This window comes from Gigantopelta aegis, chromosome 6 (assembly GCF_016097555.1).
Source record: "Gigantopelta aegis isolate Gae_Host chromosome 6, Gae_host_genome, whole genome shotgun sequence".
In the NCBI taxonomy this organism is placed as follows: domain Eukaryota; kingdom Metazoa; phylum Mollusca; class Gastropoda; order Neomphalida; family Peltospiridae; genus Gigantopelta; species Gigantopelta aegis.
In genome coordinates, this window is record NC_054704.1 from 79,444,798 (window position 1) to 79,470,507 (window position 25,710).

The 25,710-nt window shown below is 35.9% G+C and overlaps 1 protein-coding gene across 1 annotated transcript in view; it reads right to left on the reverse strand.

Annotated features, from left to right (window-relative positions):
• Nucleotides 1-25,710, reverse strand: part of LOC121374904 (dystrobrevin beta-like) — a 153,821-nt gene that overhangs the window by 116,209 nt on the left and 11,902 nt on the right. Inside the window, exons 2-4 of the mRNA XM_041502030.1 lie at nucleotides 5,842-5,934; nucleotides 2,154-2,234; nucleotides 896-1,109 (exon numbers count right to left, since the gene is read on the reverse strand). Of these exons, the coding sequence (XP_041357964.1) occupies nucleotides 896-1,109; nucleotides 2,154-2,234; nucleotides 5,842-5,934 (388 nt within the window). The remainder of the gene's footprint in view (nucleotides 1-895; nucleotides 1,110-2,153; nucleotides 2,235-5,841; nucleotides 5,935-25,710) is intronic.

The following is a 25,710-nucleotide window of genomic DNA, read 5'->3' on the forward strand; positions in this document are numbered from 1 at the left end:
GTTATATCAAAAGCCATAGCATGTTCTGTCTATGCAAAAATGTATATTGTTATTATTAGGTGTACAGGTGTACAGGTATCTAGACTTTGAAACTCACCTGACATAGGTATATGTACTTAATAATCATTTGATCTGATAGGTGTACAGGTATTTAGACTTGGAAACACATCTGTCATAGGCACTTAATAACCATTTGTTCTGACAGGTGTATACAGGTATTTAGACTTGGAGACTTTCACCTGTCATAGGCACTTAATAATCATTTGATTTGACAGGTGTACAGTTATTTAGACTTGGAAATTCACATGACATAGGCGCTTAATAATCATTTGATTTGACAGGTGTACAGTTATTTAGACTTGGAAATTCACATGACATAGGCGCTTAATAATCATTTGTTCTGACAGGTGTACAGGTATTTAGACTTGGAAACTCATCTGTCACAGACACTTAATAATCATTTGCTCAGACAGGTGTACAGGTATTTAGACTTTGAAACTCACCTGACATAGGTACTTAATAATCATTTGATCTGACAGGTATACAGGTATTTAGACTTGGAGACTCACCTGTCATAGGCACTTAATAATCATTTGATTTGACAGGTGTACAGTTAGACTTGGAAATTCACCTGTAATAGGCACTTAATAATCATTTGATCAGGCAGGTGTATAGGTATTTAGACTTGGAAACTCACCTGACATAGGCACTTAATAATCATTTGATCAGACAGGTGTACAGTTATTTAGACTTGGAAACTCACCTGTCATAGGCACTTAATAATCATTTGATCAGACAGGTATACAGGTATTTAGACTTGGAAACTCACCTGTCATAGGCACTTAATAATCATTTGATCAGACAGGTATACAGGTATTTAGACTTGGAAACTCACCTGTCATAGGCACTTAGTAACCAGTTGAGCAGCAAACTCGTTGATTGTTCGGCAGCGATCTGTTGGTTGATTGGCAGACGCTTGTTGAGCTGAGTAAAGATGGTCGTCAACAGAGACTCTATTCTCGTGGTGTTGAGTTCAAAACTCGGCTCCACCATGTTGAGACCATTCTCACGAAACGCCTCAATCACATTCCAGATGTCAACAAGATGCACTAAAAACAATGTAACATTCATAATAACAGGCCCTCAGGTTTCACCGAAACGATAATTTCTGGTACTGTGTCGGTAGCATGTCTGTAAAATCATGGAACCGAAATTTCGTTTCCCATTATAATTATATTGAGTACGACTATTCAACGAAAATAATATATATATATAATTATTTTTTAAACACAGTTTCCAATGAGTTCCCATGATCACAAGGCACGGATACGAAAAAGTGTTTCCCATGTAATTAGAAATCCTATGGCCTGTATTAACCTACATGTGTATATTATACTTTTACTGTTCATATTAACACAATGGTCAGAATTTACAAAACGATACTCAGTCAGATGTCACTTTCCTAAACAGCTATGTATATTTAACAATTTATAAAGTGTTTAAGACGTAAACATGTCTAAAATAAATATGTAATGATCATCTTTCTTAAATTTGGTTATATATATAGACACACGTTGATATATAGTGAAAACCACATTGTTAATTTAATTATCATTATTCAAGTGCCCATAGTCAAAATTGTGTTACGCAGACACTTGGCTTTAGATGGCATCTTGCGTCATTAAAACTCATTCTGGGAGCCGGTACCGGGCTGCGAACCCAGTACCTACCAGCCTTATGTCCAATGGCTTAACCATGACACCACCGAGGCCGGCAGTATTTAGCAACTAACCCGTATTAAGAATTCATCTGTCTTTAAGAAAACATTTTTACATTTCTTCAAGTGGCTGCTCCTTACAGGTGTGACTATAAATACATAACTGTAAACCTTTACATCTTTTCACACAACTTCATTTGCACATTTAACACATTTTAAAGCCACAATTTCACTATTCCATCCTGTAACATTATTTCCTACTGCCAAACATAAATACAGTTTTAATAAGCTTGCTATCATAAATGATTCTCCATCCATCAAAACAAAGCATTAAACACTAGTATAGTTTTAATAAAGTTGCATTGAAATGATTAAACAATGTCTTGTAATTTGTCTTTCTCTTACAAACTGAAATAAAACGTTCTTGATGACTCACAGTTAGTTTTCTTCTGTATGAAGCGGATCTTACAAGCTGTTCTATATGTGGCAAACCGGATGACATCGAAATTTTGGGCCCCTGTGAAAAAAACAAACAAAAAAATCTGTACAGAAGAGAACATCTCTAAACTGGATACCTCCTAAAACCGGATGTTTTACTTGGTTCTGAGGGTGTCTGGTTTAGAGGAGTTTCATTGTGTGTGTGTGTATATATATATATGTACATATTATTTTTGCACATATTCCTTTATGGTTGTAAATTATATGCTGGTGTATTAAAACAAATGTTTTAAGTAATTAAAACAGGTTCAGTGCATATGTTTCAATGACCTTAAAAATGCTATCCAGGGCTTGTAGAGTTTTTAAAAAATCCACTAGCCATGGGATCAGTGATTTTCAAAATCCGTAATGACAGTAAATTTGTACCAAAAAACTAAAAGGTGAAAAAACAAAACAAAACAAACAAACAAACAAATATGTCCAAAGCACTTTAATAATAATTAACATGTAATTTGTAATTTGTACCACAATTTGTATACTGCCCAAGAAGATTAATATGTTGTTTAGATCAGTTTCATTAAAAAATGTTAACATTATCAGGAATGAAAATTAATTTTGTGGGGTACTTGATTGGTAACCGTTAGCATTACACCACCAGTGCACATCACCAAGTACCAGTGTCAACATGGCTGTGTTTCTTAGAAATTGTTTTTGCCTATTCGGCTTAGATATGAATAAAATTAAACTGCGAAGTAGATACATTTTTACAAGGTATATATTGATGATAATTAGATTCTGATATGAGCTTGGTGAACAAAATGGTGACATTTCTGTTGAGGATTAGGGATGTTTTTTCGTTTTCTTCTCTGTCTCTCTCTCTTTTTTTTTTTTTGTTCTTTCTTTCTTCTTTTTTTACTCGCTGTCGATGATGGAATAAACGTTTTACTAACCCTACCATGAAAAACACTTGCCACAGGCATCGTACTAACATATTCTAGAAGCACTGCTATATAAATGCCCTACCCCCACCCACTCCAATCTACCAACAAAATATTAATAAAATAATAAAATAAAAACAAAATACACAACCAAATACACCCCCCCCCCCAAAAAAAAAACCCCAAACAAAAACAAACCCAAACAAACAAAAAACTGAAAACCCCCCCAGGTAAAATAGTACATTATCTATGCAAATTTATATTATTAAATATTGGTTATATCTTGCAGGTGACTGGAAAATGTGATATACTGATGATTTAATTAAAGCTAATGGTCTTATGGATCTAGATCTACAGTGATATGTTGAAAGGTGAACCAGTCACTGGGTGCGGTTAGGTTGCCATAACGATAATGCAGTGCCTCACTATGGCCGCCTCTCCTTGTCAAGTTAATTGATAACACAACAGGAGTCTTAGACATGGAGCTGTTGGTTCTAGATCTATCAGTGGAAATGAAAGGCTAGACCAATAACCAGCAGCCATAATAAATGAGTTGGATTTACAATCTGGCCGCTTCCTGGACCCGACAAGGAGAGCAGAGACAGCTTAATCGGTTAGTCATCAGAGCTTATGTAAAATCAATGAGATGGTTTAGCAGCAATTTGAAAATGAGGAAACAAGAAGCACTGGGAAAACGGCACACATTCATGACGGGTCAAACTGAAACTTGAAAGACAATGCCATAAATAATTAGCAAATGTATTTTAAACGAGTGAGAAGTGTCATCTCATTTCAACTTATTTCCGTGCCTATATCCAATTACAGTTCAAGCACACTGTCCTAGGCACACATCTAAACTATCTGGGCTGTATGTCCAGGACAGTGGGTTAGTTGTTAGTTATTAGTGGTTATATAGTGAGAGAGAAGAGGGTGTAGTGATCTTACACCTACCCACTGAGTCGTTAAATCTCACTCTGGGTGGAAGCCGGTACCGGGCTGCGAACCCAGTACCTACCAGCCTTATGTCCAATGGCTTAGCCATGACACCACTGAGGCCGGTAGTGAGAAGTATTATAGAGGCAGAGCTTCTACACATTAGGATAAGTCACTGGGACGATCCTCCTCAGATGACCAGAGTTATTTCCCCTTTTCAACAAACTTCCCAATTTAAAAAAGGGTTATTTCCCTTTTTCAAACAAGGAAGGAAGGAAGGAAGGAAATGATTTATTTAACAACGCACTCAACACATTTTATTTATGGTTATATGGCATTAGACATATGGTCAAGGACCACACAGATATTGAGAAAGGAAATCCGCTGTCGCCACTTTATGGGCTACTCTTTTCGATTAGCAGCAAGGGATCTTTTATATGCACCATCCCATAGACAGGATAGCACATACCATGGCCTTTAATGTACCAGTTGTGGTGCACTGGATGGGGTGAGAAATAGCCAAATGGGCCCACTGATGGGGATCGATCCCAAACCAACCACGCATCAAGCGAGTGCTTTACCACCGAGCTACGTCCCGCCCCCTTTTCAAACAAGGTTATTTCTTTGACAAGAGTTCACCAATTTGGTACAACTATGTTTCACTATATCACTATCTTTATACATAAACAAGCATTCAGAGAATAACAAATGTTCATATCTCCTATGTTCAAGGGTCATATCTATGTGAAACATGGGTAAATCGCCTTGAAAGTTAAAGTTATCTGTAACAGTGTATGAAAAAGCTACATGCAAAATTTCAGTTCAATATCTTGAGGCATTGCAGAAAACAGTCTGGGAAACAAATGCTTGTATCTTATAAGATAAAAGGTCATAACTTTATGAAAAATGGATAAATCACATTTTTGAAAAAGTCTGGTAGGACAGACAGAGAGACAGATATACAGAAATGAAACCTATAGTCCTCTCCCTTTGGACTAATGGGTGGAATTTATTCCATTCTTTTCCTAACAAAGTTTAATGATGCTTTCAACAGCACATTTTTAAACTATGGCCATTCAATATTCAACAATTTATATAAGAATTAAATTTTAAAAACAAAACTTTTTGATGTGACAAAATGTAGCTAGTTTATAATTCTCTGTGTTTAGAAGCCAGTTATCATGTTTTTGACGTCCATGGCTGAATTAAAATTTAATCAACTGAACTTGATAAGTTGATAAGCAAGATTACAAGTAGTTTCGTGGAGTAACAAGAGAAGACAAGACTATGTGCATGTTATAAGTAAGTGCATTTCGATGAGCAACTGGATAACCCATAATAGAATAAAAGCCAAAGTTCAAGTCGCACAATGTTACTAAAGCAATTTATATAGGCACAGACTTCAAGTTATGGTCACCTTTGTGCCGATTCGAGTTAATGACGTTGGATATCGGCATTATCCTGTGAATTTCCCATTCGGCCTGAACAGAATAAAGCTGATATCCTACGTCATTAACTAGTTATTATCTTTACCCTGCAGACAGTAAAAATTAAGGGGAAAAGCTATTATTTCTGTTATTTCAGCTACATTCTAGAGGTCAAATGAGTGATTTTGTAATGTAGCTATGAATGTGACGTCACATGAGTGACATCGAAAGTCATATCCTGCTGCTATATGTATATGATTTTGCTTTATCCGTCATCATAACCTGTCAATAGAAACAGTGGTTGCAGGATAAACTACCATTTCAGGTAACCAATACGATAACCACAACTATGCCAGTGTAACCGGGGGTAGCCCTAAGATATACTTACTCATGTCAGTCAGAAGCTGTCGTTGATGTAGGATTGACTTTGTGGTGTTGCTCGTTGTTTCAAACATGTTATCATCACTGATCACCAGGTAACCTGCAAGTAAACAAACACCACATGTCATTTAGTCTTCCCCATACACATAATAGCTATCAAAAATAATGTTCTCTTGTTAAAAATTTTAATTTTTTGAAAATAAGAAATACTCTGACATCTGTAGGCCGTGTTTCATGTATCGACTTATAAATGGGTCAATAAAACAAATTATGTTTTCAGGGCTTGAAATTAGGGTCTCTACTTATAGCCGAGATACCGGCCTCGGTGGCGTTGTGGTTAGGCCATCGGTCTACAGGCTGGTAGGTACTGGGTTCGGATCCCAGCCGAGGCATGGGATTTTTAATCCAGATACAGACTCCAAACCCTGAGTGAGTGCTCCGCAAGGCTCAATGGGTAGATGTAAACCACTTGCACCGACCAGTGATCCATAACTGGTTCAACAAAGGCCATGGTTTGTGCTATCCTGCCTGTGGGAAGCGCAAATAAAAGATCCCTTGCTGCTAATCGGAAAGAGTAGCCCATGTAGTGGCGACAGCAGGTTTCCTCCCGAAATCTGTGTGGTCCTTAACCATATGTCTGACGCCATATAACCGTAAATAAAATGTGTTGAGTACGTCATTAAATAAAACATTTCTTTCTTTTATAGCCGAGATCGATGTACAGGCGAAGATATATGGTAATAGCAATGGCATACAAACAGCACAAGAATTAAGAACCATGTTGATTTGCCTCAGTGATGTTTTGGTTAAACCATCGGCCTTAAGGCTGGTAGGTACTGAGTTCATACCCCAGTAACAGCTCCCAGCAAGAGTGAGTTTTAATGGCTCAGTGAGGAAGTATAAAAGCACCATTACATCATTACATTATACATGTATCTCTCAAACCGGCCTCGGTGGTGTCGTGGTTATCCCATCGGACATACAGTTGGTAGGTATAGGGTTCACAGCCCGGTATTGGCTCCCACACAGAGCAAATTTTAACGACTCATTGGGTAGGTGTAAGACCACTACACCCTCGTCTTTCTCACTAACCACTAACAACTAACCCACTATCCTGGACAGACGCCCAGATAGCTGAGGTGTGTGCCCAGGACAGCATGCTTGAAGTTGAACCTTAATTGGATATATGCATGAAAAATATGTTGAAATGAAATGAAATCTATCTCTCATAAACCACTAAAAAATAATTTGTCCTGGACAGACAATCCAGATAGATGAGGTGTGTGTGTCCAGGACAGACAATCCAGATAGATGAGGTGTGTGTGTCCTGGACAGACAATCCAGATAGATGAGGTGTGTGTGTCCAGGACAGACAATCCAGATAGATGAGGTGTGTGTGTCCTGGACAGACAATCCAGATAGATGAGGTGTGTGTGTCCAGGACAGACAATCCAGATAGATGAGGTGTGTGTGTCCTGGACAGACAATCCAGATAGATGAGGTGTGTGTGTTCAGGACAGACAATCCAGATAGATGAGGTGTGTGTGTCCAGGACAGACAATCCAGATAGATGAGGTGTGTGTGTCCTGGACAGACAATCCAGATAGATGAGGTGTGTGTGTCCAGGACAGTTTGTTTAACTAAAAGTCCATATACATAAATACATATAAATTTATAAAAAGGAAAAAAGAAATCTTTTCTCTTTTTTTTGTACAGTAACTTAAGATTTGACAGAATTGTTGACAACAAATACATGAACATGCTAGTAAATGTAGTTTTCCAGAACATGCTGGGAAAAAACAACAAACATCAGCAAACTGTAATCTCAGACAATCCATAAACTATTTGTTTTTATTCCTCTGCCACAACGTACATTCTCAGGTGAATCTAGTGGATTAAAGTCTTTGAGCTTTTGGGTGGGTTTTTTTATGCAGTCTGCATGAGAGATACACATTTTTGTGTTACATGTATGTGACTTAATACTATTTTCTTCTGTTAGTATTATTCATTGATAAATTCTCCCTCTCCCTCCCCAAATAACAAAAACAAACAAAACATGAAAAATAAGCACAAAAAACCCTACAATACCCCCCACTCCACACACACACCCCCCCCCCCCCCAATTAAAAAAAAAAATAATAATAACTGGGGGATAAACTCAAGATACACACTTTATTTTAAGAAGATCCCTTACAATACACATTCCCATGATTACATTTAAATTCCATTGAAATAAAAATAGAAATCAATTTCCTGAAATCCAGACACTTCAAATCTGTATTCATGAAACAATCCTGAAAACCTGTTTATTTAAATTTTCACATTTTTGTTCAGTTGATGACAACATGCATGAATTTCTATTGGCGACTTGGCCCGTGGGCTAGTTTTCCCATAAATAGTTGCACATTGTTTGCAAAAAACAAAGAAACTACCCTGGAACATGCAAATTAAAATAGGACTATACATGTACAACATGTAGTTCCCTTCAGAATACTTGTGCATGCACTAGGCTTGAGCTTTAAAAAAAAGTTTGTTTTGTTTAACGACACCACTAGAGCACATTGATTTATTAATCATTGGCTATTGGATGTCAAACATCTGGTAATTCTGACATAGTCTTAGAAATAATAATAATAATAATAATAAATTCTTTATTTAGTGAGGGTAACACAGTTAGCAAAAGCTAATCTTCCCTGAGGCCCTCAGGTACAAACAATACAGAATTACAATGCATACATTTATGAACAAATAGAAAATACATATATGGCAATAAACATATGTACAAATGATATTATTTTAGAAAATATTTCTTGAGTCTATATTTAAAAACAGCAGTATTTGGCGATGATCGGATAGCTTTAGGCAATTTATAGAAAGGAAACATACTATATTTTTCCATTAGTAGCAAAGGATCTTTTATATGCACCATTCCACACAGGATAGCACATACCATGGCCTTTGATATACCAGTCATGGTGCAGTGGCTGGAACCCAATGGGTCCACTGATGGAGATCGATCCCAAACCGACCGCGCATATTCCAATACTGAGCTTTGATTCAATTTAACACATGGAGAGTGTCACAACAGCAGGCTTTCTGTCATACTCTAGGCCAAGAGTAAACAAAATACCCATAACTATAGTCTGTCCCATCCTCTTACCAAAAATATTTTTGTGAATAATTTCAGTTTGGTTTAATGTAAGAACCCCAAACTATTTTTGTGTGCAATTTAGAAAACAATTTTCTCAGAAATAAATAACGTGTAGTAAATTCCATAGTATAAAAAAGGTGTTCCTTGTGGGAAGGACTATAGTGTAGACACCAAATAGCTGGGGGGGGGGGGGGGGGGGGGGGGGGGGGGGGCAGTGATAAAGTGCACACCTGATGTGCAGCTAGTCTAGGATAGATCCCCATTGGTGTGCCCATTGGGCTATTTCTTATTCCAGTCAGTGCTCCACAAGTTTTTTTTATTCCAGACATGAATAGAGTGTGTTAGCTATAAAGTTTTGGCTTTAGATCTCTGACCAAACTTCTAACTTTTTATTCCAAATTCCGCCCACTTCAAACTCATCCCTCCCCTCCTGTCCCGGACTTGGTCACTGGCGAGGTCAGAGGCAAAGCCCGTGATGGGCGTGTTAGAAAATGTTGTGTTATATAAGCATGTAAAAACAGTTCATAGTTCATAGTTCCACAACTGGTGCAGCAAATACCATGGTATGTAGTATCCTGTCTGTGGGATTCTGCATATAAAAGATCCCTTGCTGCTAATCAATGAGTAGCCCACAGTGTCTCGGCAGTGGGTTTTCTCTCTAATTATCTCTGTAGTCCTTAACCATATCATTCATGCCATATAACCGTATTAATATGTGTTGAGTGTGTCGTTAAATAAAACATTTCTATCTTTCTTTCTAAATAACTGTAGTGTAAAATGTGCCACGGTGTTATTAAACAGCTATCTCTTTCTTTGTGATGATGGTACATCTGGATAACATAACAATACAGGTTTTGTCAAAATCTTATATAAGCTTATTTAATGGCATGTTATAACTGTGCCTCTTTCCAATATGTGAAGCACTGGCCTGATGCACGGTTGGTCTAGGATCGATCCCCATGGTTGAGCCAGTTGAGTCATTTCTCATTTCAGCCAGTGCTGTCCACAACTGGTGTATTAAAGGTGTATACTATCCTGTCTGTGTGATCCTGCATATAAAAGATCCCTTGCTGCTAATCAGAAAGAGTAGCCCATGCATTGTGTGGCAGTGCGTTTCCTCTTTAATTACCTGTGTGGTCCATAACCATATGTCCTATACCATATAACCGTAATTAAAATGTGTTGAGTGTCGTTAAATAAAACATTCCCTCCTTCCTTCCAAAATGTGATTCCCTGTTAATTAATGGTGATTCCCTGTTAAAACAATCAAATGGATATATAACATTCTGGAAATGAATTCCTCAACTGTACTGGCAGTCCACTATAGGAAGAATATATATATTGGCTTTCACTTACACCGGTCTCCTGTTGCAACAGAAGTGTCTACAAGAATCCATTATGTCCTATGTAAATATGCTGGAGTGCCAGCAACACTGGAGAGGGTTATGAACATATGCTCTAAACAGATTCTCTGTGAATACTGCTGAAAGATGATTGCATTAGCAACTACCGTGGGACTTGAATACATATTTATTAGATCAGCTGCTGTTTCAGAGCTGCAACAAAACCTTCATGACACGACCAGTGCTTCTGGTTTTACAATCTTGAATGCTATGTAGGAATGGTTTGCCTTTCAATAACAATGAGTTCTGCTCACGACTTCTGATGGATCACACAATATTGATGGATTATTTCCCATTCCAAACTGGTATATCAGACTTAAATTTTGTTTTGTTTAACGACACCACTAGAGCTCATTGATTTATTAATCATCGGCTACTGGATGTCAAATATTTGGTAATTCTGATATAATCTTCACAGGAAAACTGCTAAAATTCCCCATTAGCAGCAAAGGATCTTTTATATGCACTTTCTGACAGGACAGCATATACCATGGCCTTTGATATATTAGTCATGAAGCACAGGTTGGGATGTGGGGGAAAGCTAATGGGTTATTATATAAAATGACATGGTATGTCTTGTGTGTACGAAAGAGTAATATATATAGTGAAACATCTCAAGACCGGACCCTCTGTAAACCAGAATTCTCTCAAAACCAGACGTTTTACAGAGTCCCTTTTTAAAAACCAGTACAAAACTTAACTTCTCTAAACCGGATTCCTCTTAATACCGGACATTTTTATTGGTCCCAAGGGTGTCCGGTTTAGAGGGGTTTCACTGTACACATAAACTACAAGGCTGTTAATAGGAAATACACATCTACAGGTTTAATCTTTGTCTTGGATGTCCGGTTTAGAGGGGTTTCACTGTACACATAAACTACAAGGCTGTTAATAGGAAATACACATCTACAGGTTTAATCTTTGTCTTGGATGCTAATAAGAATCCAGCTGAATATAGATACACATGTAATCACAAAGTAAGTCATATGTAGTTTCTAACATACTGATGAAATATACCAGATGTGGCAGCATGTTCAAAATGTCAGATATTTTCTCATTTTTGATAATCTTGAAATGAATATGTTAAGACACATGTTGTTGTATGGTATTTAAATTACATATTTTTGAAACAAGAACCTATATTTATTTAGCATGTTTTAACTTAAAATAAAGAATAGAATCTCAATTACATGTACTACTTTTAAAAAAACAAAAACAAATTCTGTTGATATCAGCATAAGCAAAGAATGAAAAATATCAAGTAATAATCCATTAGAGAATGTGAATACAATCTCAACTTTTATCAAATTTGAACCCACAATGCATCTTCAAATATATTTTATTAAAATACTTCACCATCATAAATTTCCTATGAAGTACTGTAATAATATAAGAAATTCTGCTCATTTATTTACTTCCATTTAAAATCAAACATTTGAGAAAGGAATTTAAATGGTTTTACTGTTAATTATTAAACCAATATGCTAGTAATGTGATAAATTTAGTATACAACAGGTGCAATACAATTTAACTATGTAAAAAAACAACTACTGATAGCAGATTTGAGCTATTATTAAAACAATATGCTAGTAATGTGATACGTTTAGTATACAACAGGTGCAATACAATTTAACTATGTAAAAAAACTACTGATAGCAGATTTGAGCTATTATTAAAACAATATGCTAGTAATGTGATACATTTAGTATACAATAGGTAAAATACAATTTAACTGTCTAAAAATCTACTGATAGCAGATTTGAGCTATTATTAAACCAATATGCTAGTAATGTGATACATTTAATATACAACAGGTGCAATACAATTTAACTGTCTAAAAAATCTACTGATAGCAGATTTGAGCTTCCAGTTAAAGGTGCAATTACAGTAATTACTGGCTTCAACTTGTCTTGTAGATCACAGGTTCAAAGAACTAAGTGCTTTGAGTATAATTCCACTACATGAAAACAGAGCAATTAGCCCACTTCTAAGTGAAAGAAATGCCCCAAAGAAACCTGCAAGTGATTATCAAGGGAACATTTTGTTCAGCATCGCGTCACAATTCACTACACAACTTTCATAGATCGCTACACAATTTAAAAACATTAAACAGTAGTTGCCAAACAAATTTCAGTTGACTAGAAATATCACTAATCAAGATTTTGAAAATAAAATGTTCCCTGTTATCATGTCACAGAAGAATGTATATTTTAGGCCCAAGGCAAATAAATTACATGTACAGTTGAATCCACTTTACTGCATATCAGTTTATAGCAAAATCAGTTATTTGCATATTATTTGGCTGCAGAGAACCTTTTAACATTAAACCTATACAAATTATATCACATAATTGAATAGCTTTATAAAGACAAATATTGGTTAATTGCATACGAAAACAAAAATAAATATTGAGAGAAAATGTCAGCATAAAATGTTCACAAATCTTTAATATTTTACCAGAAACAATTGTAATTGCACAGAGAACAAAGCAGAATGTTAAAAACTAAAGTGCACGCAATACTGAAAGACAAAAGCGGTTACTAAAACATGTGATGTAATTTATATTTTATAAGAGATGAAAATAACCAAGGAACCATAAATCCGGAAAGCTTTGTAGAATCTTGAAAAGTAGGGTTTTATGGGTTATTATGAAGTTTTTGTTGAAGAATGTACAGTTTAAAGTTTGTTTTCTTTAATAACACCACTAGAGCTCATTGATTTATTAATCATCGTCTACAGAGAATATTTTGTTCCATATCGTGTCACAATTCATTATACAAGTTAAAAAATTGAATACAGTATAGTTGCTACTCAATTTTTAATTACTAGAAATATCGCTAATCAAGATTTTAAAAGCAAAATGTTCTCTGAACTACTGGATGTCAAACATTTTGCAATTTTTTGAAGAAAGTCTTAAACAAAACTTGCTACATTTTTCACATTAGAAGCAAGGGATTTTTTATATGCACTTTCCTACAGACAGGACAGCACACACAATGGCCTTTGACATACCAGTTGTGGGGCACTGGCTGAGACGGGGGGGGGGGACCCAATCAGAGAAAGGGTCCACTGAGGAGGGTCAAAATATCCATGGTGTTCTATATACATATTTTATAGCAACCTATTTAACTACTCTTAAGCTAGATTCATATTTCATCGCCGACTGCTGTTGGCGAGTAGTTGACTTGCCCAGTCCTGCTTCTGTTCAAACCTAATCCTCATTTTTCAGTCAATTCAGCGTGAATTTGACACAGTTCATTTTACATTTTGGTGCGCATTCATTCAACACCTTTTTTATTACCTACTAAAATCAGTTTAGCATGGTTGGTAGTCAAAGTATGAAATGACCTTTATATATATTCAACAACGAAAGTTTAGCTAATGTTACAAGAAATGGCATAACATTTATAAATTAACCTATTTTTATTAATTAGTATTCACATCTGAAATATTTACCATTTACAAACAACATAAACTAATCAACTTTTGCCTTAATTAATACAACAGGACCTGGTTTTCTTTTAAGGTTATTCAACCATGGCAAATTTGGACGTCATAAAAGATATTTGCTAAACTTTTATTGTTGAGTATATACTTAAAGTAATCTAAACTGTCATTCATTACACAGTTTTGTAAAACATACATGTGTACACAAAAATTAATAACAATTAGTAACATCAGCAAATAAACCATACAAACTGAAAACAAATATTACATCTTACACAGTTTTTGACTATTTCTGTTATGTTTGTTTTCCTGTCTTCACCAAAATCTTAATAATTGCAAGTAACTCAAGGAACAAACATATCATGTGCAGTTTGTGATGTGGACTACACAATAGTTTATTAGTTCAGAGAAACTACAAAGCACTAGACCATGTTGTGCACTGTTTGATCAAGATATCTCTTGATCTCTTGGCTTTATATGTAAGATTAAAAACAAAAGAAACAGTTTAACATATTTTACAGTGACTCATCTCTTTACATTCAACAACACATGAACACTGAATTTATTCACATTATTCACACTTTACTTATTGGTATACAAAAAAATATATAAAAAAATACAAATAATAATAATAAACATTAAGAAACATTATAAAAAAACAAAAAACATTTCTGGTATGGACCTTTTTCTTGCAGTTCTGTAATGGGGCATGATCTAGCTCAGTCTGTTCAGTGCTAGCGTCACGGTGATCAAATCCCTTCAGTGGAGCTAATTCTCAAATTGGGTTTCTTCTCTCCCATCCAGTGCCCCACGACTGGTACATGTATATCAAAGGCCATGATATGTGCTGTCCTGTTTGTGGGAAAATGCTTATAAAAGATCCCTTGTCCTTGTAGTTAATGGGAAAATGTTGTGTTTCCTCTGAGACTTAGTGTCAAAATGACCAAATGTTTGATATCCAACAGCCAATGATTAATAAATCAATGAGCTCCAGTTGTGTTGTTAAACAAACAAAAAACTTTAAATTTCAACTGTAATCTTTTTTAATGTCAATTTTTAATTTCAAATACCTGTATTTTGGTCACTTTTGTGTCCAAACATTTCTCGCAATAGTAACATAAATACAGGTACAATATTTGAAAATTAGCTAAAATTGTAAGGTCAGACATTATGGAATTATCAATGTAGCATTTATAAATTAAGAATTATATTAGACAGTATTATATATTAGAAACAGTGGCGAATCCAGAAAATCCATTTAGGGAGGGGCCTCAGTGACATGAGGTGGAATGCCAAGGGAACTTTGTGGGAGGTTTGGAAGGGGATTGTAAAAAAATGAAAATTAATATATAATAAAATTATAACTATCGCAAAATTTAGGGTGGGGTGGGGGGGGGGGGGGGGGGGTCCTGGGCCTCCCTTAGATCCGCCTCTGAAAAAGGACACTTTTCTTCTTCTTTGTTAATGTTGAAAATATTAACAAATACTAACAGTCAAAATTAAAGATAATAATGTTAAGGAGAAACATTAGAAAGTTGAAAAACCTACCTTTCACATTCTCTTTCGATCCGATTATACAACAGATAAATAATGAAACTAAACCTGCACTCAGAATCTGTTTCACTAACTCAACAGTTGCAAAATAAAGGCTAATTATATGTCAAAACACTAAATCTAACCAGATTGTTTAATAGATCTTTGGCTTGAAGCCACTATAAAACAAGTCATATGTGCTCTTCACCAATAGATCTTTTTTTTAAATGGCTTGGGTAAAATAATGATACATGCACAAACAAATTTGTCTTAAAATAACACAAAAAGTCAGTAAACAGAAGCATTTTGTGTTTGATAATGATTTGAAAATGTACATTATACATGTATATGCAGAAGCAAAAAACGAAGAACATTATCATTACATTTAATGTGTTTTCAAGACAATTTTACATGCAGCTTTAAAGTACATATACTTTCAACCAAACCAAATGTGTTTTCATGGTCATTTTAAATACTAGTATACATGTACTTTTTTAAAGGGACATACCCTACTTTTTAAACACTAAGGCATATTTTTTAGTATTAAAAGCTGAACTGAAATCATACTTTACTTACATTTTATGGTTTAGATTATCAATTTCCGTAAATTCTAAGTGTTTTTGGTCATCCTGGTGTTTTTAATATCACAAAATGCATTTCTCATATTTTTAAAAACGCATGTGTGTCCAAGATGTAACAGTTATCGAGTCGAGTTTTAGTCTATTTTTAGAGCGTATTTCACCGTTTCAAGGTCACAGACTCATGTTTCACTCAATTGTAACTTTATCCAAATGAGTTACAGGCTTGTAGATTAAATAAACTTAGTGTTAATTTTCACAGGTTGAAACTAGGGTCTGCACTTTTAATTAAAAAAGAAGTAAAGTTTCTATTTATTCCTTTCAAATTCAAGGCCTCCTCAGTTTTGTTACTTGATGAAATTAATGTCAGTGTATTACGTTTCTGAAGCCTTTCGCTACCACTAAAATCCATTATTAGTGTGTACACATAATACACTTCTGATAACGGACCCATTCATTAAAAAAAAGTAAAGTTTGTTTTATTTAACGACGCCATTAGAGCACATTGATTTTTTATCTCATCATCGGCTATTGGACGTCAAACATATGGTCATTCTGACACTGTTTTTTAGAGGAAACCCACTGTCGCCACATAGGCTACTCTTTTACGACAGGCAGCAAGGGATCTTTTATTTGCGCTTCCCACAGGCAGGATAGCACAAACCATGGCCTTTGTTGAACCAGTTATGGATCACTGGTTGGTGCAAGTGGTTTACACCTACCCATTGAGCCTTGTGGAGTACTCACTCAGGGTTTGGAGTCGTAATCTGGATTAAAAATCCCATGCCTCGACTGGGATCCGAACCCAGTACCTACCAGACTGTAGACCGATGGTCTAACCATGACACCACTGAGGCCGGTTGAACCCATTCATAGACACAATTAATTATAAAAACGTAATTCATGACTCAAATGTCATACTTTCCTTTATGTACATGAACATTTAAAAAAAAAAAAAAAAAAGGTAAATGTTTTTCAAAAATGACATTTTGTAAATTTAATATTTATTAATAAAAAAAAAAAGTAAAAAGAGAACAATAAAATATTTGATAGAAAATGTTTTCAACATTGAATATTTTATTGATATATACTGAACAAAATAAGAAACTTCCGCTAACTTTGCTTGAGCATAACTTGATGAAAACATACCGGGGGAATAATTGTTATATATGCGTTTAAAGAGTGTTCCATGATGCATCGTTTGGTGCAAAAATCATGGCCATAGGTTAACAGAAACTGGGAGAAATTTTGACCAAGTGTGGTAGGGGTTAAAAAAAGCCAACCCCACTTAATAACGGGTATGACCACCTCTTGAATTGACCACTGCAGTGCATCGCAGGCGCATAGAATTGACTAAAGTGTTGATTTCTGCCTGTGGAATATTGTTCCATTCCTGAATGAGCGCTTGACGAAGTTCGTTGACGTTAGCGGGTGGGTTGGGATGACGCTTCAATCGTCTGTCCAGACTATCCCAGACATGTTCGATGGGGTTGAGATCAGGACTTTTAGTGGGCCAGTCATCAATGAAATCAACGATATTTGTCCTAAGAAAATTTACAGTGTCTCTAGCTGTATGAGAGATGGCATTATCATGCTGAAAAATCAAGATGTTGGCGTTGTTATGGAACAGAGGAATGACGTGATGAGCGAGAATGTCATTGTGGTAACGTTGAGCATTTCAATTGCCATCAATGACGACTAGTGGTGAACGATAACCATGGGCAATGGCTGCTCAGACCATGACAGAACCCCCACCCCCGAAACGATCTCGTTCAAGAACACAACAGTCAGCATAGCGTTCATTTCTCCTACGGTAGATGCACACCCTGCCATCACCACGTTGTAAAGAAAATATGGATTCATCCGAAAAAAGAACAGTATTCCAGCATCGCCGTATCCAACGAGTGTGTACACGTGCCCATGTCGTCCATGTAAACCGTTCTCCCGCAGACGATTACGAACAGTTTGCCCACTAATTCTGTTATCATGAAACCCAGGTGTGTTAGCAGCAGTAGCAGTGGCAGTTTGGAATCGATTGCACAAATGCGTGTTCATGATATAGCGGTCTTGACCACACGTTGTAACACGCGGACGTCCACGACATGGCAAGTCGTTGGTGCTTCCTGTCGTTCGAAATCTTACGCGAAGATTTCGTATCGCTCGACTAGAACTCCCAACATGCCTTGCAACGTCTTCTGTCGACATGCCAGCATCAAGCATGCCAATCGCCCGTTCGCGTAAATTATTGGGTATGCTTGGCATACTAAAAATGCTACAATGTAAAAAACTTTTTTTTTTTTAAATATTTTGAAGCTTTTTCATTCACTTGACAACAATGTCAGTAAGACAAGTAAAACAAATTGTCCGAATACTACACAGGACATGTCGAACCATGCATCCACGTGCAAATTGAATTTCACGTTTTCGACGATTAACAGTGCAAAAATAATCGATAAAATTCATGAATCCTGATAATACAGCTCAAGGCTAATACTACCTATATAATTTCATTACACAATGAATTCTTTAACACAACAAATACTATATGTACAAATCGGAAGTTTCTTTTTTTGTTCAGTATATGTATTAGAATTTTTTTTTGAATGTATGGACTTTCAACAATGAAAAAAATACTGAATTAAATAATGGTGGTGTTTTTCATCCCCACCACTTGCATTATATAGTGGAACCTCTGAAGACCAGACCCTCTGTAAACCGAAATTCCTTCAAAAACCGGACACTTTACAGAGTCCCTTTTTATAAAAGCCAAGATAGAACTTAACCTCTCTGAACCAGATCCCTCTTAAAACCGGACATTTGTCTTGGTCCCAAGGGTGTCCGGTTTAGAGGGGTTTCACTGTATATACATTTAAAATGTGGTTTGCACTTTTTTTTTCACACCTGCACGCACATGTATTATTCAATACAACACCACTGGTGCCAAGACCATCAACTACCATTATGCTGTCAGAGAGTCCCCAACGGACCATGCAATCAGTTGCTGGGTATCATGTTTAACAGCTATTGTGATGACACTGGCTGACATTCATTGTGCCAAGTACATCAAATACAATCAATGTAACAACCGGTATTAAAAGGTCAAATAACAGGTAGCAAGATATGTATTACTGTGGAAACCTTGTAAACAAGGTAAATGTCAAGAATATGTGGGGGAAAAAAAACATCTAAAGTTAAAGTTTGTTTTGTTTAATGACATCACTGGAGCACATTGATTAATTAATCATCGGCTATTGGATGTCAAACGTTTGGTGATTCTGACTCGTAGTCATCAGAGGAAACCTGCTACATTTTTTTTAATGCAGCAAGGGATCTTTTATATGCACTTACCCACAGACAGGAAGGCACATACCACAGCCTTTGACCAGTTGTGGTGCACTGGTTGGAATAAGAGAACAAAAAACACATAGTTGAATGGATACACCAAGGTGGTTTGATCCTGCGATACAAGCACCTCAGGCTTAGCACTCAACCGACTGAGCTAAATCTCGCCCCTTCCAGTGATAAATGCAGTAGTATATTATATATATAATTGTTGTTTACAGTACTGTGGAGCTATAAATGTTGATGCACTCAACCTATAAAGGTTACTCAATGGATCCAGGGCTATCTCTGGCACTCAACAAATTCACCAATTGCGAACTTTAAAAGCAACTGGCAAATTTTATTTTAATTTGGCAAAATAATTGCATGTAATAGTTGACAATGTGTTAAAAAAATAACTGTGTTTCTGCAATATTTTGAAGTTCAATAGATAATTTGGCAAACTTTTCTTCTCACCCAGAGCTACATTTGTAGCCTTGGCATATATATACATGTATATGGCAGTGTTTACCAGGAAAGCCAAATGATCACTCTCACTACACTACACTCGTCTGGAAAATTTTAAGACAGTGGGAAGTTTTAAGACGGTAACAAATTTATTGCTTTGCAATAAAAAAATTATAAATTTCATTTGAAACTTCGTGTGATTGCTCGCCTGGTATCATTTCAGGAGAGTGATCTTCAGCTCACCTGAGTTTGCTCACGACGAAGACTATATGGCCGTTATGACTTATAAAATTAAACAGCAGGTTTTCTTCATATAGAAAGAAAGAAAGAAATGTTTTATTTAACAACGTACTCAACACATTTTATTTTTGGTTATATGGCGTCAGACATATGGTTAAGCTAGCACCACACAGATACTGAGGGAGGAAACCTGCCGTCGCCACTTCATGGGCTACTCTTTTCGATTAGCAGTAAGGGATCTTTTATATGCACCATCCCACAGACAGGATAGTACATACCACAGCCTTTGATATACCAGTCATGGTGCACTGGCTAGAGTGAGAAATAGCCCGATGGGCCCACCGATGGGGATTGATCCCACACCGACTACGCATCGAGCGAGCACCTTACCACTATAGAGGTAAAACACATGTATGTATTTGTATGTACATATAGAACAGGTTTATCTTAAAGGAAAGGAATGTTTGTTTGATGACACCTCAGTTTATTTAACCCTTTGGCAACCTACATGTAGGGGGGGGGGGGCGGGACGTAGCCCAGTGGTACAGTGTTCGCTCAATGCACGATCAGTATGGGATCGATCCCTGTCGGTGGGCCCATTGGGCTATTTCTCGTTCCAGCCAGTGCACCACGACTGGTACATTAAAGGCCGTGGTATGTACTACCCTGTCTGTGTGATGGTGCATATAAAAGATCCCTTGCTGCTAACTGGAAAGAGTAGCCCATGAAGTGGTGGCAGTGTGTTTCCTCTCTCAATATCTGTGTGGTTCGTAACCATATGTCTGACGCCATATAACTGTAAATAAAATGTGTTGTGTGTGTCGTTAAATAAAACATGTCTTTCTTTTTTTACATGTATGGCTATACATACATGTAGTCCTTTAAGTTTAAGAAGACAAATAATTCACTGCTATCATCACATAAACAACTCTTTTTGATTAGCAGCAAAGTCTTTTAAATTACCTTTCTAATTCACATATACTACATATGTCATAAAAATGTTAGAGAACTGGTTGGAACGAGTAAAACAAATTAAAATTAAATAAACCATTTATTTTACTATCTTTTTCTTTTTTTTATCTCATGGCATTGTGACATGACTGGCACATAGGCTACTCTTACTGATCAGCAGCAAAGACAGGCCCAGCTCTGGCTGGCACTCGCCAAATTCGTCAATTGTGAATTTCAAAAACAACTGGTGAATGTTATTTTAATCTGGCGAATTTTTGCATGTAATAATTGCTATTTTTGCTAAAAAATAACTGGGTTTTTGCAATTTTTGAAGTTTAGTTAATAATTTGGCGAAATGTTCTGCTTACCCACAGCTAGCCCTGAATGAGTCTTTTTTTCCCCATGATAGCACATACCATGGTCTTTGATTATAAACCAGTAGTGGCAAATTGACACAAAGGTGTAGTATTTGTATATTGGTTCATCATGTTCGTCTGTCTCAATGCTAGATGTAAATGTTCATCTGTCTCAATGCTAGATGTAAATGTTCATCTGTCTTAATGCTAGATGTAAATGTTCATCTGTCTCAATGCTAGATGTAAATGTTCATCTGTCTCAATGCTAGATGTAAATGTTCATCTGTCTCAATGCTAGATGTAAATGTTCATCTGTCTTAATGCTAGATGTAAATGTTCATCTGTCTCAATGCTAGATGTAAATGTTCATCTGTCTTAATGCTAGATGTAAATGTTCATCTGTCTTAATGCTAGATGTAAATGTTCATCTGTCTTAATGCTAGATGTAAATGTTCATCTGTCTTAATGCTAGATGTAAATGTTCATCTGTCTTAATGCTAGATGTAAATGTTCATCTGTCTTAATGCTAGATGTAAATGTTCTTTTTAAATGATTTATAATATAATATATGCTCCCACTCTTAAATTATAACAATACTTTATTAGCTTTGAACATTTCAGTAACTATTTTGGTTGCCATAGAAACTATGACATAGTATTTGTTCATTTAACTTGCTTAATTAAGCATAGCACAGTATTCATGCTACAATGAACCCTTATTACCCTGAGGGTGAAATTCCATACATTATTAATACATGTATAGTTTTCGCCGTGTGGCTAATACCACAGAATATGCTGTTTGTTTACTAATAGGCAAGTAAACACCTTTCCAATAACATCTATAATATCCTTCCATCTTTCTCACCAATAAAAATAATTCATTCTCGAACAAAGTTAAAGTTTTGTTTAACACCACCACTAGAGCACATTGATATATTAATCATCAGCTATTGGATGTCAAACATTTTGGTAATGTTGACATATAGTCATAAAGGAAACTCGCTATATTTTTCCATTAATAGCAAGGGATCTTTATATGCACCGTCCCACAGACAGGATAGCACATACCACAGCCTTTGATATACCAGTTGTGGTGCACTGGCTCATTACAGTACAAAGGAAGTGTTAGTCCTGAATAAGATACATCAAAAGAATAATAAGTTTGTTTTGTTTAATGACACCACTAGAGCACATTGATTTATTAATAATCGCCTATTGGATGTCAAACATATGGTCATTTTGACACAGTCATAGAGAGGAAACCCACTACATTTTTCCATTAGTAGCAAGGGATCTTTTATATGCACCATCCCACAGACAAGGTAACACATACCACAGCCTTTGATATACCAGTCGCGGTGCATTGGCTGAGATGAGAAATAGCCCTGTTCCCAAGTGCAATGTTTAAATGCAATAAATTTTATCTCTCACCGAGGATGAAAATAATAAAATAAACACCGTAAATGAAAATAGTCCATAATCAAAGGAAAGTATAAGATTGTAAAACCCCTCTAAACCGGATAGCCACAAAACCAAGCAAAAAGTCTAGTTTTAAGGGCTATCCAGTTTAAAGAAGTTCTGAACCGCAATATTTAAAATGCAATCACAAAAAATATCTGTTTTTTAGGGAATTCCTGTTTACAGAGGGTCTTGTTTTGAGAGGTTTCACTATACAATGAAAAAACCCCAATGTAATATTTAAAAAGGGATCACAAAAAATATCTGGATGGGGTTTTCAGGGAATTCCAGTTTACAGAGGGTCTGCTTTTGAGAGGTTTCACTATACAATGAAAAAACCTAGCATGACCTTTGTTTTATGGATGTTAAATGTTCATCCACTTAGATTAATCCTGAACTGACTGCCAGCAACTTGTGGTTAGACATTTACTAGATAAAATAACCTAATTTTTTGCCACACAAAGAACAGCATATAACTCAGCCTCATATCAGTGGTAGAGCAAGCTTCTGTGTGACTGTGTGGGTTATTGGATTGACTATATACATTGATAGTAAAAGCAGATGTTTTCATTAAACCAGAAGATTTCAGTCAGCACTCCCAATTTGCTATGCAACTTTCAAACACAATTCTAAAATGTTAAATACCAGCTGCAGAGCAATTTTCTAATCGATCATAACCATCACTAATTAAATTAGTTTAAACAAAACGTTCCTTGGATGTGTTTATATTTGGCATTATGAAATGATGTCATGAGATATAGAATACATGTACATGTGTTTGTTAAAGCTTGCTTTGTTTAACGACACAACTAGAGCGCATTGATTTATTAATCATCATCCATTAGAAGTCAAACATTTGGTAATTCTGACACATAGTCTTCAGAGGAAACCCACAACATGTTTTCATTAACAGCTAGGGATCTTTTATAGCACAGGATAGCACATACCATGGCCTTTGAATTATCAGTCATTAAGCACTGGTTGGGATGTGGAAAAAAATACAATCAGAGAATGGGCAGTCCACCAATGGGATTTAATTCTAAAACCCAAGCACCTCATGTATGCACTCTACTGACCCATGGAGAATATAGAAAAAGTCCAAATTTGTTTTGTTTAATGACACCACTAAAGCACTTTGATTATTATCCAAAGGCTATTGGACTTCAAAGATACATTGGTAATTTTGACATCTAGTCTTATAGAGAAAATACATTATATTTTTCCATCAGTAATGGGGGATCTTTTATATACACCATCCTACCGACGGGATAGCACATACCATGGCCTTTCAAATACCAGTTATGGTGCACTGCACTGGCTGGAATGAGAAATAACCCATTGGTCCCACCAACAGTGATCGATCCTAGACCGACCACTTTACCACTGGGCTAGATACTCCCATCCTTACCCCTTATAGAGATTACAGATATTGCTACTTTAACCAGGGCTAGCTCTGGGTAAAGAAAACCATTCGCCAAATTATCTTTAAAATATGCAAAATCCACCATTACTTTTCAACAAAATATCAATTAGTACATGAATTTTTTTAGCCAACTCAAAATAAAATTCTCCAATTGTTCTTGAAGTTCGCAGTTGGCGAATTTGGCAAGTGACAGAGCTAGTCCTGCTTTAACCTATATTGTTTCTAGATGTGTGATCGTTATCTTGCCCGAGACTGATCCCTGTGAGATAAGGTCCAGGTGTGCTGCTGTAAGTAGCAGTAGGAGACGAGACGCCAGGTGCCAGTGTTCTGCTAGTCTCGTTACGTGTACAGCATGATCTATGTAATGATGTCACGATCAGTTAACAACATCCTGGCCAACCTCAGGTGTATGCACCAACATTAAACTTGCACGAAACTCCATTTTAGTACAACTCGGAAAGGAGACGAAAATAAAATATTGAATCTGATGGAATTTTTAAACCTATATTCATGATTTATAAATAATAATGATAATAAAATAGAAATTTAATGACAGAAAGCATAAGAAACAAAAAGAAAAGGAAAAGAAAGGAAAGGAATGTTTGTTTAATGTCATCTCAGCAATTGCAAAATTGTAACATGATTATTTCAATGTATTACCCATATGGGCTCAAATATAGGGGGTAATATGCAGATTGCTTCTACAGCCACTGATTGGCTGGCTTAAAAATCACGACGTTTGGTTGGTTGCTTGCCATGGCCGGAACTTCACTTCCATTCATATAGAGTTTCCATTCATGAGTCAGATTACACATATGTTATACGATCTACAAATATTTACAAAAACAAATGGACTCATTTGTTTCATAAACATGAAATGGTATATTTTCATAAACAGCGGCTTTAGTAATATATAAAAATAATTATTTTCAAATGCATATACAGTTGTATTATTTTGTACTGTAAACATTTAGCTGTAAAAAGAACGCTGTTATGCTATGACATCACTTACATTACGTCATGTAATGTGCATAATACTTTATGACGTAATGGCTGATGGCTTTGTTGTAGACTGCAGAGGAATTTTTACATTAAAAATCAGTTAAAATTGACAATGGGTAATAAAGAGAATAACCAACTCGCTATGAGGAGTTACAAATTATCTGTCCCTCATTCACTCAGGACAGATAATTCCTAATTCCTCGTAGCTCATTAGTTATTCTCTAAATCTGGTCTACATGCATGGAATAGAATATACATAGAACACATAGAACATTCCTACTCAATAGAAGCAACACATTTTGTTATTATGCACTTTCTTACAGACAGCATAGCACATACCAAAGACACAGCTTTTGCTATACCACAAAACTAAAAGGTTAAAAAACTAAATTTAAAAACTACTTTTAAAACACCAGATAAACTGTAACAGTTACGGTTAAATCAATGTCTGTTGCAAACATATCTGATTAAAATATGTGCACATAAAACAGCTGTTGTTGCTAAACAGATTAGCCTACAGGGCAGAAGGTATCATCTGTGCAGCCA